This window comes from Aspergillus sydowii (genome assembly GCF_001890705.1).
Source record: "Aspergillus sydowii CBS 593.65 unplaced genomic scaffold ASPSYscaffold_5, whole genome shotgun sequence".
NCBI lineage: Eukaryota > Fungi > Ascomycota > Eurotiomycetes > Eurotiales > Aspergillaceae > Aspergillus > Aspergillus sydowii.
The window spans coordinates 851,541-867,011 of NW_024467863.1; the positions used below are offsets into that span (position 1 = coordinate 851,541).

A 15,471-nucleotide genomic window follows, 5' to 3' on the forward strand; every position below is an offset into this window, starting at 1 on the left:
CGGACTTTTTGATACATGACGTATCCGCAGAAGTCGGTTTCATTCACTAATTGCTGGTAAAGACAACAAGCTTTGAAAGAATGAGTGCTGCACCGGCGGGGAGATGGCGACTATACGCTAGTCCTCGGAATCACGCACTTCGCTTCTGCTCACAGCGCCCTACAAGAGCATGTGGCTCTCGACTGTCAAATCGAAGGCCGTACGGGATCTGGCATAAGAGGTGAATTTCAAACAGCCATTGTATGCATGATATACTTCTAACCCTAATAGAGAATCTAAATCTGGTATGAAATGCTATCTGGTCGCTCCATGACCGTTCAATGCCTCCGCTTAGTTTGATGTAGCACCAGTCTCGAGGCATAAGCTAACAACCATCTAGAACTTTCATGCCGTAGTACAGACTGTCGGCGCTCGTTTTCCAAAGCCGATACAGCTGTTTGTAGCAATGGGATATCTAACCTCTCCTCAACTATCCGGCATTTCTCCAATGGTCGACCGAAGGCGTTCAAGACCACAATGGACGCCATCAAACCGTCGCATACAGCATTCATTGCTCTGGGCAGCAACGTCGGTGAACGCGTCGAAATGATCGAGAAAGCATGTCTGGAAATGGACAGAGCCAATATCAAAGTCCGGAGAACTAGCTCGCTGTTCGACACGGCCCCAATGTACTATCTCGACCAGGAACCTTTCATGAACGGCGTTTGCGAGGTGCGTCCATATCCTGCGGATCGTATAGGGCGTGTGCTAACCTCGTTACAGGTAGAAACAACATTGGAGCCCCTGGAGCTGCTCGATACTCTGCAGTCAATTGAAACTGGTCTAGGCAGGAAAAAGATGGTCGACAAAGGTCCTCGGTCCATTGATCTAGACATCCTCCTCTACGACCAACATCTCGTCGAGCACGAACGTCTCAATATCCCTCACAAGCTGATGTTGGAGCGAGACTTTGTTCTCCGGCCTCTGAGCCAGTGAGTTCTCAGATCAACCTCCATCGACAAGCAAACTAATGCTCATATCACAGACTCATTCCTCACGAGATCCCTCCCTTCCCAGGCCACAAAACAAGCTATCTCTCTCACCTCAAGAGCCTTCCTCCACCAAACCCACCCCCCATCACAACAACCTACATCTCCCCCCAATTCCCTCCCCTCCATGCAAACGACCCCAACCATCGCACGCAGATAATGGCCATCCTCAACCTCACCCCAGACTCCTTCTCAGACGGCGGCAAACACCCGCCAACCAACCCAGAAACCCTAACGGCCACGGTCCGCAACTTCATCGCCTCCGGCGCAACAATCATTGACATCGGCGGCGAAAGCACCCGCCCAGGCTCCACACCCGTCGGCGTCGATGAAGAACTCCGCCGCATCATCCCCGCCATCAAACACATCCGCACCTCCATCCCGGAAGCCGCCAACGTCGCCATCAGCGTCGACACCTACCGCGCACGCGTGGCCGAGGAAGCCCTCGCCGCCGGCGCAGACATCATCAACGACGTCTCCGCCGGCACGCTCGATCCGGAAATGCTCCCCGTCGTCGGACGGGCCGGCAAGGCCATCATCCTCATGCATATGCGCGGCTCGCCGTCTACGATGACGAGCTTAACATCCTACCCTAATGGCGTGGTCCCCGATGTGTCTGCGGAACTCATTGCGCGGATTGCGGCCGCCGAGGCTGCGGGGATCCGACGGTGGCGGATCATCCTAGACCCTGGTTTGGGCTTTGCGAAGAATCAGCCTGAGGATCTGGCCATTCTTCGGGACTTGGAGACGTTCCGGACTGGTGTCGAGGGCCTAGAGTATTTTCCCTGGTTGATGGGGCCTTCGAGGAAGAGATTCATTGGGAAGTTGACCGGGGTGGAAAAGGCGAGTGAGCGGGGTTGGGGCACTGCGGCGACGGTCACGGCAAGTGTTGCGGGCGGTGCGGATATTGTGCGCGTGCATGATGTTAAGGAGATGTGGCAGGTTGCTAGGGTTGCGGATGCGATATATAGAGGTGTTTCATAGGCGAGACGGTCAGGTGGTAAGACGGCGGTTGTATAAAATATAAATTCTAGCATTTTTGTATAAAGAACTAATAACTAAAGCTTGTTATCTTCAACAAATGTACAGGAACTCGAAATATAATATCAGAGGCCAATCGATGAATGAAACTCAAATATTTCGTACTAGTTTGCGAGTAGAAGCAACAATCGATGAAGAGACCTCAAGACTGCTCCAGCGTCAGAGGGAAGTCGGACCGCCGCTTTCTGCACGCCAAATGAACTGACTAGGAGGAGCTATCAAGTGAAGAAGGGAAATATAACGCCATCGAGAAAACACAGGCTGGCTAACGCGTTCGTCAAGCTGCGGATATCATCATAGAATAGAAACTCAAGAACTCATTTAGCTATTGAGGTAGCTGCGTATGGCACCTGCATATTACGTCAACAGGAGCCAGTGGAGGTAAAATAGGGACGTGAGGACTCACCTTGCAGCTTAGTAGCACCATCTCCCATGAGTTGCGTCAAGTTCTCGAGGTCATCACCAGCAGTGATGCCGAATCTACGGACAAAGTCCTTTGCAGCAGTCTCAAGGTCGCCGTAGCCGTCGTCGACAGGGGGAAAGTCATCTTCGGGTCGGCCGAAGTACGAGTTGCTAGAAATAGCCTGAGCACCGTCGAATTGACGAAGGCGTTCCTTCGCTTCTGACTGTGCGTTCGGGTCGAATCTATCACGTCCGAAGAACTCGTCTGATGAAATACCCTTCTGAGCACCAAACTTGGTCTTGGTCTGTCGAATTTCTTCCTCTACAAAATTATTAGCTATGCACGGGGTATGCAAAGTGTGTTGGACGTACCATCTTCAGCGGATCGCGGAGAACCAACGGCACCAAAGCCGAGCTTCTTCGGCGCAGGAGCAGTGGGCTTCGCACTAACGGTTTGGCCGAAGCCAAGTCGTCCCATGCCCATCCCAAGACGTTCCACGTCGCTAGAATTCCGATCATGGGAGGATCTCGGGGCAGGGCTGATCGGAGTTGGTGAAACAATAGCGGTAGGTCCCGTGGCTGGTGCCTTGGCCTTAGCCTCAGCTTCTTCTGCTTCCGCATCGTAGCCCAGCTTCTCAATACGTTCCGCTTCCTCCTTGGCCTTTCTCTCCGCTTCGTCGAAGTCGATCAGTTCCGCGCCGCCGACCTTCTTTGCACCGAGCTTGGGCGCCTTCTTGGCTCCAAGGACACTGCCCTTCTTCGCAGTAGCGCCACCGGTAGTCTTTCGAACAGAGGCACTCGCCCTGATCGCAGTCGGTGCCGGTGAGGCAGATGATTCCTTATCAGATCCCGAAAGCGGTGACTTCGAGCGCGAGCCATTGGCGCCAGCGTTGAGGAACGGAGAGGCAGTGCGGCTCACGACAGGGGGGGTACCGGTACGAGAAGGGGGGTTGCTGGGTCGCTTGATGGCCGGCTTGTCCCAGGAAGAAAAGAAATCGTCGTCTGCATCGCCCGCGGGTGTGCTGGAGCCATTCGACGCTACACCAACCGGGACGTCTGTAATCACAACCTCCTCGGGGTAACTATGAGACAATAATGGTAAGTATCCGCTTCGAGCATATGGACGGCGGAGTGGATTCACTAACTCTTGAGCGTCCAAAGCAGCCCGTCTCTTCAATTCTTCCTTGTACTTAACAGCGGCATTGGAGGTGTATTTGACCTTCACGTCCTTGCTAGCGAGGGCGGCGGACCCTCCGTTCGACTGGAAGTATTTCGTAGCGGACTCATTTCCACCAACTTTCATAACTCGAAGCTGTTCCCATTGCCATTCTACCACCGCACGGGTTAGCGTTGAGGGCAAATATAATTTCGACATAAAGGGTAGTGCGTACGATCGAGGTTTGTGGAACGAACGAACGAGATGTGAACACCAAGGTTCCGGTGGTTCGCTGAGCAATCAAGACATAAGTAGATTCCGAATGGCACGGATGACCAGGTAGGATTCTTTGAGCCGCAGTCGAAACATATCTGTGCATTCCATGATGCACAAGGTCAGTCTAGGAGGTTGCGGTAAATAGAGGGGTCTCGGCGCACCTTGTTTGCGGGCTTTAACTTGAGTTTCTCAAAGATTTTTTGAGACTCCGCCTTGGTGGCACTCATTGCGATGGTAGGGCAAGACCAACACTTGAAGAGGAGCAACAAAGGGAAGGTGAACGAGAAGAGTGCGTAGAGACAGCCGGAAAGGAAACCTGGAGGAATCCCAATCAAGTCGGGAGGGCGAACGTGGTCGGAAACGGTCTGGCGCCCTGTGGTAATTTGCAACACATTATACGCCGCCACTCAGGAGTGTTGTCCACTACAGAGCAAAAGCCCTTTCAACGACTGCTTGGTATATTGCTTGAATATTGGGGTGAAATAATATTTTACAGAATAGACGCCTTCTAAACTTACTATCAATCTACTTAGTTTCAAAAAATCCTCTATAGTGTACTCTTAATAGGCTATCTAGAATGGTCTATTAAATACGTAATTGCGTATTGCAAATACAGGCATTTTGAGCCGCGGTAGGCACGTGACCTATATCACCCATCCCCACATCCAGATCCAGAAACAGAAAAGAAACCAGCAACAGATTAAATCAACGCTATTGCGGCAGGCCAGGCCATAATACCCATATCCCTTTTAACCCCTCAGCGCTCATACTCGTTGATACTGTGCGATCAAGTCTACATCCTCCGAACAACGGCTGACCGCAACAGCCCTACCCGAGCGAACCCAAACCACCAGTCTAAGTATCCAGCAACAACCTCGAAAAAAGAAACGATATGAGCCTCATACACCTCCGCCCCGCTCCTCCCCTCCGCCGGGGCCTCCTTTTGTCCCAGCCCCTTCTTCCCCGCACATCAACGAACACCTACGCCACACACAGCTCCGCATCTCGGCGGCGAAACGTCACCGTATTATCGGATGACGGCCGATACACATGGGGCGAGCTTAGTGGGAAAGAGAAGGTTGCGCGGGCGACACAACAGTCGTTTAACTTTGTGGTGGTGTTAGCCGGTGCGGTCCTTACAGTGAGTACACTATGCAAAATTCCGGTACGTTGACGACTTGAGTTGGCGCTGATACGAATACAACAGGGCGGTGTCTTCACATTACTATACACCGAGGTGTTCTCACCGAACAGTCGGACGTGGCAGTTTGAGAAGGCTGTTGAGCGGATTAAGAACGATGCGCGATGTACGAATATCCTGGGTGATAGACGGGAGATCAAGGCGTATGGGGAGAATACTTGGAGTCGGTGGGCGAGGAATAGGCCTATTGCGTATGACTACCTCTCCTTCGTTCATCAGTTGGACTGAACATTTTCGGTTCTAATGGGTTATGCAGAACGAAGGTCGAAAAAGATCGACAAGGTCGCGAGCATCTAAAGATGAACTTTCACGTATGTTCCAATCCTTCATGGATAAAGGATAGACCGACTGACTTGGCAGGTTGCGGGACCGCGAAACGAGGGAGTTGTGTTTGTGCACATGGTGAAGCCGTCGGATACGAATGAATGGGAATATCGACTTCTTGCCCTGGAAGTGAAAGGCTATTCGCGTGTCGTCCTTGAAGAGCGTCACGACCCTAAAGTCGGCGGAGAAGTCAAGATTTTCGGCATCCGGTGGAAGTAAAGTGCTTTCGAGCTTCGCCCTGGGGGTGATCTGCTCACTGTATTATACGAATGGGACAGTGTTCCAGATGTACTATCTAGTCAAGGCGTGTACGTCTTCAAGTGGCATCTACGCGGTCCAAGACTGCAAAATAGCAAACACCAATGTATATTTGTACCATACATAAACCCTGCAACGGGAATATTCTTACTTCTTTTCATTTCATATCACATGAAGCGTCTGTTCAATACCAGACTTATATCCTCGGTCCCTCCAAGATAACCTTGGCTTCTTCCGATTTCCACCAACTCTTCCCCTCCTCACCAGGGAATGAAAACCGATCCATACTCCCCGGCTTCATCTCCACGCTATACCCAGGCTCCAGCGGGGTAACATAGTACCCATCCTTCACACTGGACGGGTGCAGGAAATGCTCATGCAGGTGGTCAACATATTCAAGTACGCTCTTCTTCCCTGTAACAGCAACGTAGTCGATCGTGCTCAGGTGCTGCGTGTACTCGGGCAAACCCACGCCACCAGAGTGAGGAACAATCGGCACGCCGAACTTCCTTGCAAGCAGCAAGATAGCCAGAACCTCGTTAACACCGCCAACGCGGCATGCGTCCGCTTGAAGGACCGTCAGGGCTCCCGCCTGCAGGAGCTGCTTGAAGATCACGCGGTTCTGGCACATCTCGCCGGTGGCCACGCCGATTGGGCCGTAGGGGGTGTTCTCTAAGGCCTTCTTGATTGCGGCGTGGCCGAGGATGTCATCCGGGGATGTTGGTTCTTCAATGAACCAGGGCTTGAACTCCGCTAGGTTCTTCATCCAGTCGATTGCCTCGGGGACGGACCAGACCTATTCCTTTAGTTAGTTCCCAAGCTCCCAAGCAACCAGGAACCCTCGAAAAATACATACTTGGTTAGCATCCACCATGAGGATATTTCCCTTATCATATCCAATCGCATCGCGGGCAATCGCCAACCGCCTCCGATCGTCCTCAAGGTTCCCTCCAACCTTGAGCTTAAAGTGCTTATACCCCTCGTCAACACTCTGCTTCAAGAGAGCCTTCAGCTTCTCCTCCCCATACCCCAACCAACCAGCACTAGTAGTATAAGCCGGCACAGCTTTGCTCTGTTCCGCCTCCTTAATCCGCTCTGCCTTACCACCCTCCACCTCCTTGAGCAACGCAATGGCTTCCTCCGGCGTAATCGCATCAGTGATATACCGGAAGTCAATGCAGCTGACATACTCCTCGGGCGTCATATCAGCAACAATCCTCCAAACAGGCTTGTTGAGGACCTTGGCCCATAGATCCCAGAGCGCATTCACGACTGCACCCAGAGCAAGATGGATAACACCCTTCTCAGGCCCGATCCACCGCAGCTGGCTGTCGGAGACAAGATACCGCCATGTCTTGCCCCAGTTGGATGTGAACTCGTCAAGGTCTTTGCCGACGACGAGAGGCGCAAGGAGTTCGATGGCTGCGCAGACGATTTCGTTTCCGCGGCCGATCGTGAATGTCTAGTCTATGTCAGCGCGGTTCCTTGAGTTGAGGTGCGCCGTAATCCTACCATGCCGTGTCCGGAGTAGGGGGAGTCAGTGTACAGGATACAGTATGCCGAGGAGTAGTCTCCTGCGGCGTTCATGGCATCGGAGCCGGTCTTGTCGAGGGAGGTCTAGACACTTCTGCTTCAGCAGTTGCTCCATTGAGAGAACTTAGTATGAACGGCTTACCGGAAACCTCACGTCTCGCGTGATGAAGCCCGTGATCTTCACCATTGTGTCTCTGTTTATCTCGTAGCAATTGGGTACGTTGGATGAAGCGCGAGTCCAATGAATGGCATCAAAATATTCCAAATCAAAGAGCAAATAAATTGAAACGACCGGGGGGGAGTGTCTGGTATAAGAATAAATCAAGTGGTCCCTCCCCCCTCACCAGGGCAGGCAAAACAGGCAGAAAACCCCGCGGAACAATTATGCCCCCATTCAGTAATCGAGGCGATCCGGACCAACTCCAGCCTTGCAAATGGGATAGTCTGGATACAAAATCGCTACTGGCAGTTATTATCCGCAGCGTGGGGGGCAGTGTGCAGGCGTCATTGGTGGAAGAACTATTTCCATCACTGAGAAATATTTCCGATGGTTCCAGGCCATCGGATCCTCTCCGATCTCTGCACTTGGCAGTCTATCTACACTTTCGACAGTCTACGGCATCCCTCAAGAGCTAGTATGAGACTGTGTTGGAATTGTACAGAGTTGCCTCAATCGGGCTAAATTCGATATAAAAGACATTTCCACCATATTTCTCGGCTCATTGCTACTAAACAAGACCACAGGCGCTATCGCAATTACCCCGAGAGACCTCTCTTCTCGCTTTCTGAGAAGAAGATGATCATTCGCCAAAGTTTCCGAACAAGGACTTCGGCCTCCTCGTCGAGTGCCTAGAAGCATTGAAGCATTGGGTTAGATATATCGTCAATGTAAAAAGAGAACCGGATGCAACTCACCTCTTCCAACTGTTCTACAAGCTCCTGAGGGGACGCGCGCTTGCGGACATGCTCTTCCACTACGTCCACCAGCATCTGCTCCTGCACACCTAGATACTCCACGATCTTCTTTTCCACAAAAGGCTTGAGCTGATCGCTGACCACAGATTCGTCCACGAAATCCCATTTGACTTCCCACTTCCATAGTCCTTCCTTGTCTGCTGGAATCTCCGCGGCGAGTTGTCGCGCAGCTTGTGCTCGCTCTTCTTCGGTAAGCCCTGCAGCTTCGGCCGCGCTGTCGAACTTGATCGGGATAAGCGGCCGCCTGGCCGTAGCTTGAGGCTCCTCTTCGTCTTCCAATAAGCCCTCGACTTCGGCAACAGTCCGCCGGCTCGTGGCAGCCTGGGCCTTTTGTGCAGCCGCTCCAAGAGAAAGCTTGAAGCGCTGTGGTTCGCGCGGGGCCTCCATTCTGGTCTCCAGCTCCTGGGCCTGGCGCGCAAGGAAGTCGTCCGCCATACCACGAGCCTGTTCTTTTTGTTGGACGGATCGTGCCCGTTCCCGCTCTTCTGCCGCACGGTCCGCCTCGTCCATGCTGACCTCGCGAGCCCGATAGGCAGCACGGCTTCGTAGCCATGCACCTCGGTCGGCGTAATACTCGCTAGATTTCCGGCTAGCCTCAGCGTCGTCATCCCATTCGCTCAACCGCTTGTCTGCCTCATCGCGCACTTCTTGAACCTTGGCCTCCTCTTCCTTGTCTCGCTTCTGCTCACGCTCCAAAGCGGCAGTCCTGCTCCTTTCACGATTGAGCCAGCGGCGCTCCTGGTCTAGGTATTGCTTTTCTAGTTCCGCGTCACGCTTTTCTTGCCGTCTCCGCTCAAGCTCCTCGTCATCGGCATCCGAGTCTTCGTCTTCACGGTCAATGTACACGGTAGTAGCACCATTGACAGACCCGCCGTTGACAAACGAGACACCTTTCTGGTAGTCCTTCGGTATTTGCACACCGAATCCTTTAGGCCCTGAGGGCGCATTGGGCATTCCCCGCTCTCGCGAACCCAGGGGGACCCCATTCGCACCACCTGCGGGTCCGCTTGGCGCAGATGGAGGAGATGCTAGTCGACTGAGTCTAGAGCCAGAATTACGTGCCCTCTCCATGGACTCGATCTCCTCCTCTCGCTTCAAGCGTTCAATGTCTCGGCGGTTGCTTCGGTCGCGGAATGCGGCGATTTCCTTGGCAACTGTTTCCCTCATCTCGGGCGGGATATCGGACAATTCATCATCGACCGTTATTGGGATGGTAACAACTTCTGCGGGCGTGCCATCCTGGCCCTCGGCATCCTTCATGGAAGTGTCTCCCTCCCGGTCAATCGCGGAAGCGTCCTCTTTCTGAGTAGGCGATGTAGCATGGAAAAGGTCATGTAAAACGCTCGAAAGCGCATTCTTCGCGGAATCCAACTTCGACTGGCGCTCAGCAGGATCTTGGTCCTCCCTGGTGCCTTCGTACTGTTCCAAGTACGTGAGTGAGCTCTCATCGACAACGACCTAGTGCATAGACATTAGTTCCAGCCCCAATATGTTTAATGTAGAAAACATACCAAAAGTGTGCTCTTTTCCACCTCATTGTCTTCTTTGTCCTCTGTGTCGGACGGCGTCTGTCTCTTCACAGGAACTTGCACGTCCTTTAGCACTTCCACAGCTGTACCTAGACTCTCAGGGTCCTCGTACTCTGCGAAACCGAACTTGCATGGTTTTTCATCCGCGTCTGTGGCGCGGATCCAGCGTCTAAGACTACCCGCCGACCGCAGGATTCGTTCCACGCCGTCGTCACCACCCACGCCTTCCGTGATCCCTCCAACGAATATAGTTCGCAAAATCTCATCCCTAGTAGGCGGCTGTAACTGCATCATCGCATCGCGCACATTCTGGCGCTGAGACTCCAAACTTGTCGAACCCAGACCCGCGCGTCTCCCGGGTCCGTCGGCGCCACGTTCTTTGCTCATATCCGGGGTAGCGGATTTCGCTGGACCCGATGTGCCCAGTCGGATTACGGGTGCGGAGAAATTGATGTTCGGCATATTCGCGGGCGGTTGAAAGTTCGGGGGGAATCCGCCAGGTCGACCAGGCTGTTGAACGTTGGCTTGCTGCATCCCGGGAGGAGCGGTGCCAGGAGCCGCCATTCCTGGAGGAGGTGCTGTTTATATGTTAAAGGTTGCGGAACGCGTGAAAGGGCGGGGAGTGTAGCTGAGGGTGACAACTTACCCATACCTGGAGGTGCTCCTGGATACGCACCGAAGTCTGGCGGGCGGCCATACATGCCCGGAGCTAGAAAAAGCAGTCAGAACCACCCCCCAAATATTTATATCAAAAGGCTATCCAATGCGTGTTATGGAGATTGCGTACGTTGGTAAGGATTATACATTGCGACAGCTGCGCAGGTCTCAACACCGCGAGAGAAATCAAACAGACGACCGAGGCGACGGATTCAGGTATGTCAAATCAGTCGAAGGTATGTGATTAAGATAGAAGCTCCACAGACCGACAAAACTTGAAGAAACAGGAGGTGGCCTTTGGGATGGAGAGCGTTGCAGAACTCGGCCTGGCTCTTGGTCGTCTTTCGGCTTGGATGCTGGAGAAAAGCCCATGTGGCCCGTGCACCGTTCTTGGCATCGTCAAGCTCATGCTTGGTCTTCACAAATCCAACAGAGTGAATTGGGAAGTTAATTAGACGGTAAGCATCTAGTGTGTTAGGATTCAGTTTTAAATGGCTCTTTCTTGTGGTGCTTAATTTCTGTTGGCAACTGTTGTGATAGAAGTTTCGAGGTATATAAACGTCTCCGGTCTATATATTTCTGCAATGTCTCACGCCGTGTGGTAAAACCACTGTAGTCACTATTCCCACCAGATAATATTTACAAATCCCGATGGATACAGCAGGTTTGTACGGTAAGGACAAAATTATACTTGAAACATTTATTTTCACGCAATGATGGTCTTTCTCCAAGGCGTCTTAGGGTGTTCGAGGCACAACAGTCAGGTTTATTCCTATGTTTGTCAGCAGCTCATGCAACTAGACAGACTGCACTTCAATTGACATTATTCTATAACTGGGCGAAAACTCAATTCCAACTGAGCAGACGGGGGAAACTACTCCGTGGACGGGGCACATTTCCGAGGAATCCGGAGACCACCGGTGGACGGATGAGTTATTGATAATGCAATTGTCAAGCACAGAAGGCCGGTAAATGATCAGTTTGATCATCACAAAGTGTCCGATTATCCGGATATTCACGCGGAGTGCTTCGGCACCGCAGCAGTCTAGAATGCAGGTCTGACAAACATGTTGGTTCTCCGCGATCAGCGCTATACACGGAATGCAGGAGCTGTAGGCAAACTCTGACAGCCAGGTGACCGCCAGAAGGAAGACAGGTTATTGAAATTACAGGGCCAGAGCGGTTAATGCGCAGCGATGTTCACCGGTTAATTCCAGAGTAGAAAAGATCTGGAAGCAGAAGGGCCCCACGGCCGCCCCTCCACGGACCTCAACAGGCCGGTTACGCCATCAACAGCTTGAGCTTCCCAAAGCGTCATCCCCTCGCCAAGGTCCTGTTTTCAGTCCTCATCCTTATTTATTGCCATTTACTCCCGGCTTCCTCCTGTTGCTTTTTCCCTTCGGCTCTTCAGTTCATATTTACGTACGAACCCTCCCTAATCCCTCGCGATCCTGTTGGCATCGCTTTCCTGTCGCCGCTGCCCCGCACTGACGCCAATTGCTCTCTCAGGCATTTTACGTCAACCCCTCCATCACTTTTCACGCCTATCCTCACAGTCACGACAATGCCGTCTTTCTCCCAAGCCGCCGAGCTTCCCGCCTGGAAGGAGCTCCAGGAGCACCATAGCTCCGTGGGCCGCAACATCGTGCTCAAGGAGTGCTTCGAAAAGGACCCCCAGCGTTTCGAGAAGTTCAGCCGCTCTTTCGAGAACACTGTCGACCAGAACCAGATCCTATTCGATTTCTCCAAGAACTTCCTTACTGAGGACACCCTTTCTCTGCTGGTTAAGCTGGCCAAGGAAGCCGGTGTTGAGGAGCTCCGCGATCAGATGTTCGCTGGTGAGCCCATCAACTTCACCGAGAACCGTGCTGTATATCACGCCGCTCTTCGCAATGTCTCCAACGAGGAAATGAAGGTCGACGGCAAGAGCGTTGTCGAGGATGTCAACTCTGTTCTCGACCACATGAAGGAGTTCTCTGAGCAGGTGAGGAGTGGTGAATGGAAGGGCTACTCGGGCAAGAAGATCAACACAATTATCAACATTGGTATTGGTGGATCTGACCTGTAAGTTCTCATGCAGAGTAAAGTCTGAGCAGCTGTGAAGTACTAATGCCCGAAATAGTGGTCCTGTCATGGTCACCGAGGCTCTGAAGCCCTACGGCCACCCCGATCTCACGCTGCACTTCGTTTCCAACATTGATGGCACACACATCGCTGAGGCTCTCAAGAACTCTGACCCCGAGACCACGCTCTTCCTGATCGCTTCCAAGACATTCACCACCGCTGAGACCACTACCAATGCCAACAGTGCCAAGACATGGTTCCTCGAGAAGGCTAAGGATGAGTCTCATATCGCCAAGCATTTCGTTGCTCTCTCTACAAACGCGGAGGAGGTCTCCAAGTTCGGAATTGATACCAAGAACATGTTCGGATTCGAGTCCTGGGTTGGTGGCCGCTACTCCGTATGGAGCGCTATTGGTCTCTCCGTTGCCCTCTACATCGGCTTCGATAACTTCCACCAGTTCCTTGCCGGTGCCCACGCCATGGACACTCACTTCCGCAAGACTCCTTTGGAAAAGAACATCCCCGTCCTCGGCGGTCTTCTGAGCGTGTGGTACAGTGACTTCTTTGGCGCCCAAACCCACCTCGTTGCACCTTTCGACCAGTACCTGCACCGTTTCCCCGCATACCTCCAGCAGCTTTCTATGGAGAGCAACGGGAAGGCCATCACGCGCACCGGTGAATACGTCAAGTACACCACCGGGCCAATCCTGTTCGGTGAGCCCGCCACCAACGCCCAGCACAGCTTCTTCCAGCTGCTCCACCAGGGCACCAAGCTCATCCCTTCGGATTTCATCATGGCCGCCGAGTCGCACAACCCTGTTGAAGGCGGAAAGCACCAGCGCATGCTGGCGTCCAACTTCCTCGCCCAATCCGAGGCTCTAATGGTCGGCAAGACCCCTGAGCAAGTCAAGGCCGAGGGCGCGCCCGAAAACCTGGTCCCTCACAAGACCTTCCTTGGTAACCGCCCGACGACCTCCATCCTTGCCCAGAAGATCACGCCCGCTGCTCTCGGTGCACTGATCACCTACTACGAGCATGTGACCTTCACCGAGGGAGCTATCTGGAACATCAACTCTTTCGACCAGTGGGGTGTCGAGCTGGGCAAGGTCCTTGCGAAGAAGATCCAGAAGGAGCTGGAGACAGCGGGTGAGGGTGGTGACCACGACTCTTCCACCAGCGGTCTTCTCCTTGCCTTCAAGAAGAAGGCCAAGCTTGCGTAAAGCTTTCCTTCTTCCCCTTGCGCTCTGTCTCATTGAGAGGGAGGATCTTCTAAAAAAAAGTGAAAACAATTGACGAGAACATGAGTGGTACATTTCGTGCGGTGTTTTGATTTAGTCTTCAGAATTGAAATGTTTTAATAAATAATACTATATCGTATGACCGATAAAAATAGAATTGAGTTTTCCTTTTCATTCCAATATGTTCAAGCCTTCGAGGACCTGCGGGTGGCGGCCCCGTAGGAAGATCGACTTAAACTTAAGCCAGCGGAGGATCGCCGACTTCCAAGGTTGCTTGTCTTCAAGACCACCGTGGCTCTTCCGGATCTTCCTCATTTCTTAATTAAACCTTTAATTTGAAAACTTCAGCACACGCCTCGCCATCCCGCCAGATCGGCGGCGTGCCTTACCCACCATGACCTTCCAGGGACGAAGCATTCTTTCCGGCGCCCTGATCGCCTCGTGCTTGTCTCAAATTTCGGCTGCGGGGAGAGCTGATGGCTATACACACGGGCAGCCGATGCCAGTGACCTGCTTGAATCGGACAATGTAAGTAGCTTTAAGGGAATCCGACTAGGACGAAAGTGAAAGCCATTCTCCACGTTCAATGCTAACCTGAAACTCTTCAGCGACTCCGGCGAACATGTATGCTACCCTCCCTCCTGAAACGCCACTACACCAAAACCACCCAAACCGAAACATCGAGATCCCAGAAAAAAATACTGGACTCCAGCAGTAAACTGACGGTCACAGATAACGGACGACCTGGGAAAGCTCCAATTCATCCCCTTTCCAACATGCAAAGAGACCTCCGCGCCACTCGCCTTCCGCTACGGCGCCTCCGAATCAGTCAATTGCACCATTGACTCCCTCCCCGATGAGCTCTACCATCTCCTCGAATACTACGTCCACTCGGATGTCCCCATGACATGTCGCGTGCCGACGGCGCCCCTATCCCCAACGGGCTTTGGCTCCACGCCCGACACGAAAGCCGAAGACGAGAAGAAGAAGCAGGAGGAGTCGGAGGGGGAAGAAGTGGGCGATAAAAACGAGAATAAAAACAGTATTTCCGTGCTGGATGATGAGGGCCCGCCGTACACGCCCATTACGTTTGCGATCCAGGGGACGCTGCAGAAAAGCCACTTGCATATTTGGACGGATATGAATGTGCTTGCGCACAATATCCCGCAGTCACCTGAGGGGAAGAAGGCGAAGAAGGGTACGACGAAGCAGGGGTATATTGTCGCGGGTACGGCGTATTCGGTTCCGGAGTTTGAGTACTCGCTTCTACATGGGAAGGGGAAGAAGGACGATGGGGAGAAGTCAGACGAGGAGAAGGAAGCTTCTGCTGTTTCTGAGGCGGCGCGCGAACCCTGGACTGCTGGACATGGCACGAAGGTTATTCGTGGAGAGCCGCTGACCTTTACGTTCCACGTTAGTTGGATTGAAGGCGGGAGGGGGATTGGGTGGCCTGGGCGTGATAACTCCTCTTCGTCCTCTGCATTTGGGTGGTTTTTCTCAAAGATTTTCTTCTTCGGGATTGCCGCGTCGGTTGGGGCGTTGGCTGCGCTTTATTGGGAACGAAATGGGAACGGCGTGAGACGGCGTGCGTGGAAGGGGGATGGAATTTTGGGCGTGCCGACTGTTGGGAAGGGTGCCGTTGGAGTTTCATTTGGGAACGGAGGCAAGGCAAATGGGTACGGAGGATATTCAGCCGGTGGCTTGGGAGGTGGATATGGGGGGTTTTCGACCGGGAAGAGGGATTAATGCAACAGAATTGCTATATCATGCGGAGAAATATGTAAATTGG

At 52.8% G+C, this 15,471-nt stretch overlaps 7 protein-coding genes across 7 annotated transcripts; 4 read left to right on the top strand and 3 right to left on the bottom strand.

Moving 5' to 3' along the window:
• The first annotated feature begins 206 nt into the window (after positions 1 to 206).
• ASPSYDRAFT_965255 (folic acid synthesis protein) lies at positions 207 to 2,410 on the top strand. The gene is made up of 5 exons (XM_040853223.1): positions 207 to 220; positions 273 to 284; positions 380 to 711; positions 763 to 971; positions 1,025 to 2,410. The coding sequence occupies exons 3-5, from the start codon at positions 517 to 519 to the stop codon at positions 2,010 to 2,012; spliced, it is 1,392 nt and encodes a 463-aa protein (XP_040702523.1). The 5' UTR covers positions 207 to 220; positions 273 to 284; positions 380 to 516; the 3' UTR covers positions 2,013 to 2,410.
• ASPSYDRAFT_151334 (ADP-ribosylation factor GTPase-activating protein) lies at positions 2,391 to 4,130 on the bottom strand (the record flags this gene model as incomplete). Its single annotated transcript, XM_040842089.1, has 6 exons — positions 2,391 to 2,419; positions 2,476 to 2,793; positions 2,844 to 3,553; positions 3,617 to 3,800; positions 3,863 to 3,998; positions 4,065 to 4,130. The coding sequence occupies 6 exons, from the start codon at positions 4,128 to 4,130 to the stop codon at positions 2,391 to 2,393; spliced, it is 1,443 nt and encodes a 480-aa protein (XP_040702524.1).
• Positions 4,131 to 4,602: 472 nt separating this feature from the next.
• On the top strand, positions 4,603 to 5,828 carry tim21. Its single transcript, XM_040846976.1, has 4 exons — positions 4,603 to 5,044; positions 5,111 to 5,295; positions 5,361 to 5,415; positions 5,465 to 5,828. Exons 1-4 carry the CDS (start codon positions 4,796 to 4,798, stop codon positions 5,645 to 5,647), a joined length of 672 nt encoding a protein of 223 aa, XP_040702525.1. The 5' UTR covers positions 4,603 to 4,795; the 3' UTR covers positions 5,648 to 5,828.
• Positions 5,829 to 5,882: 54 nt separating this feature from the next.
• ASPSYDRAFT_152486 (mandelate racemase/muconate lactonizing enzyme family protein) lies at positions 5,883 to 7,406 on the bottom strand (the record flags this gene model as incomplete). The annotated part of the gene is made up of 4 exons (XM_040842199.1): positions 5,883 to 6,482; positions 6,543 to 7,148; positions 7,199 to 7,303; positions 7,362 to 7,406. The coding sequence occupies 4 exons, from the start codon at positions 7,404 to 7,406 to the stop codon at positions 5,883 to 5,885; spliced, it is 1,356 nt and encodes a 451-aa protein (XP_040702526.1).
• A 303-nt stretch (positions 7,407 to 7,709) lies between these two features.
• Positions 7,710 to 10,708, bottom strand: ASPSYDRAFT_45118 (uncharacterized protein). Its single transcript, XM_040846977.1, has 5 exons — positions 10,511 to 10,708; positions 10,370 to 10,432; positions 9,706 to 10,301; positions 8,135 to 9,652; positions 7,710 to 8,068 (listed from the first exon to the last, which is right to left on the bottom strand). Exons 1-5 carry the CDS (start codon positions 10,527 to 10,529, stop codon positions 7,976 to 7,978), a joined length of 2,289 nt encoding a protein of 762 aa, XP_040702527.1. The 5' UTR covers positions 10,530 to 10,708; the 3' UTR covers positions 7,710 to 7,975.
• Positions 10,709 to 11,944: 1,236 nt separating this feature from the next.
• Positions 11,945 to 13,664, top strand: ASPSYDRAFT_31370 (glucose-6-phosphate isomerase; the record flags this gene model as incomplete). The annotated part of the gene is made up of 2 exons (XM_040844864.1): positions 11,945 to 12,444; positions 12,503 to 13,664. 2 exons carry the CDS (start codon positions 11,945 to 11,947, stop codon positions 13,662 to 13,664), a joined length of 1,662 nt encoding a protein of 553 aa, XP_040702528.1.
• Positions 13,665 to 13,897: 233 nt separating this feature from the next.
• On the top strand, positions 13,898 to 15,428 carry ASPSYDRAFT_132339 (uncharacterized protein; the record flags this gene model as incomplete). The annotated part of the gene is made up of 3 exons (XM_040840603.1): positions 13,898 to 14,210; positions 14,291 to 14,306; positions 14,415 to 15,428. Exons 1-3 carry the CDS (start codon positions 14,077 to 14,079, stop codon positions 15,426 to 15,428), a joined length of 1,164 nt encoding a protein of 387 aa, XP_040702529.1. The 5' UTR covers positions 13,898 to 14,076.
• Positions 15,429 to 15,471: the final 43 nt, after the last annotated feature.

Coding starts and splice junctions, on each gene's coding strand:
- tim21 (XM_040846976.1), top strand. CDS start 4,796: ATGAGCCTCATACACCTCCGCCCCGCTCCTCCCCTCCGCCGGGGCCTC. Junction 5,045..5,110: donor TAGCCGGTGCGGTCCTTACA/GTGAGTACACTA, acceptor CGAATACAACAG/GGCGGTGTCTTCACATTACT. Junction 5,296..5,360: donor GCGAGGAATAGGCCTATTGC/GTATGACTACCT, acceptor TGGGTTATGCAG/AACGAAGGTCGAAAAAGATC.
- ASPSYDRAFT_45118 (XM_040846977.1), bottom strand. Junction 10,302..10,369: donor AGGAGCACCTCCAGGTATGG/GTAAGTTGTCAC, acceptor ACATATAAACAG/CACCTCCTCCAGGAATGGCG. Junction 8,069..8,134: donor TTGTAGAACAGTTGGAAGAG/GTGAGTTGCATC, acceptor CAATGCTTCTAG/GCACTCGACGAGGAGGCCGA.
- ASPSYDRAFT_965255 (XM_040853223.1), top strand. CDS start 517: ATGGACGCCATCAAACCGTCGCATACAGCATTCATTGCTCTGGGCAGC. Junction 712..762: donor TCATGAACGGCGTTTGCGAG/GTGCGTCCATAT, acceptor ACCTCGTTACAG/GTAGAAACAACATTGGAGCC. Junction 972..1,024: donor GTTCTCCGGCCTCTGAGCCA/GTGAGTTCTCAG, acceptor CTCATATCACAG/ACTCATTCCTCACGAGATCC.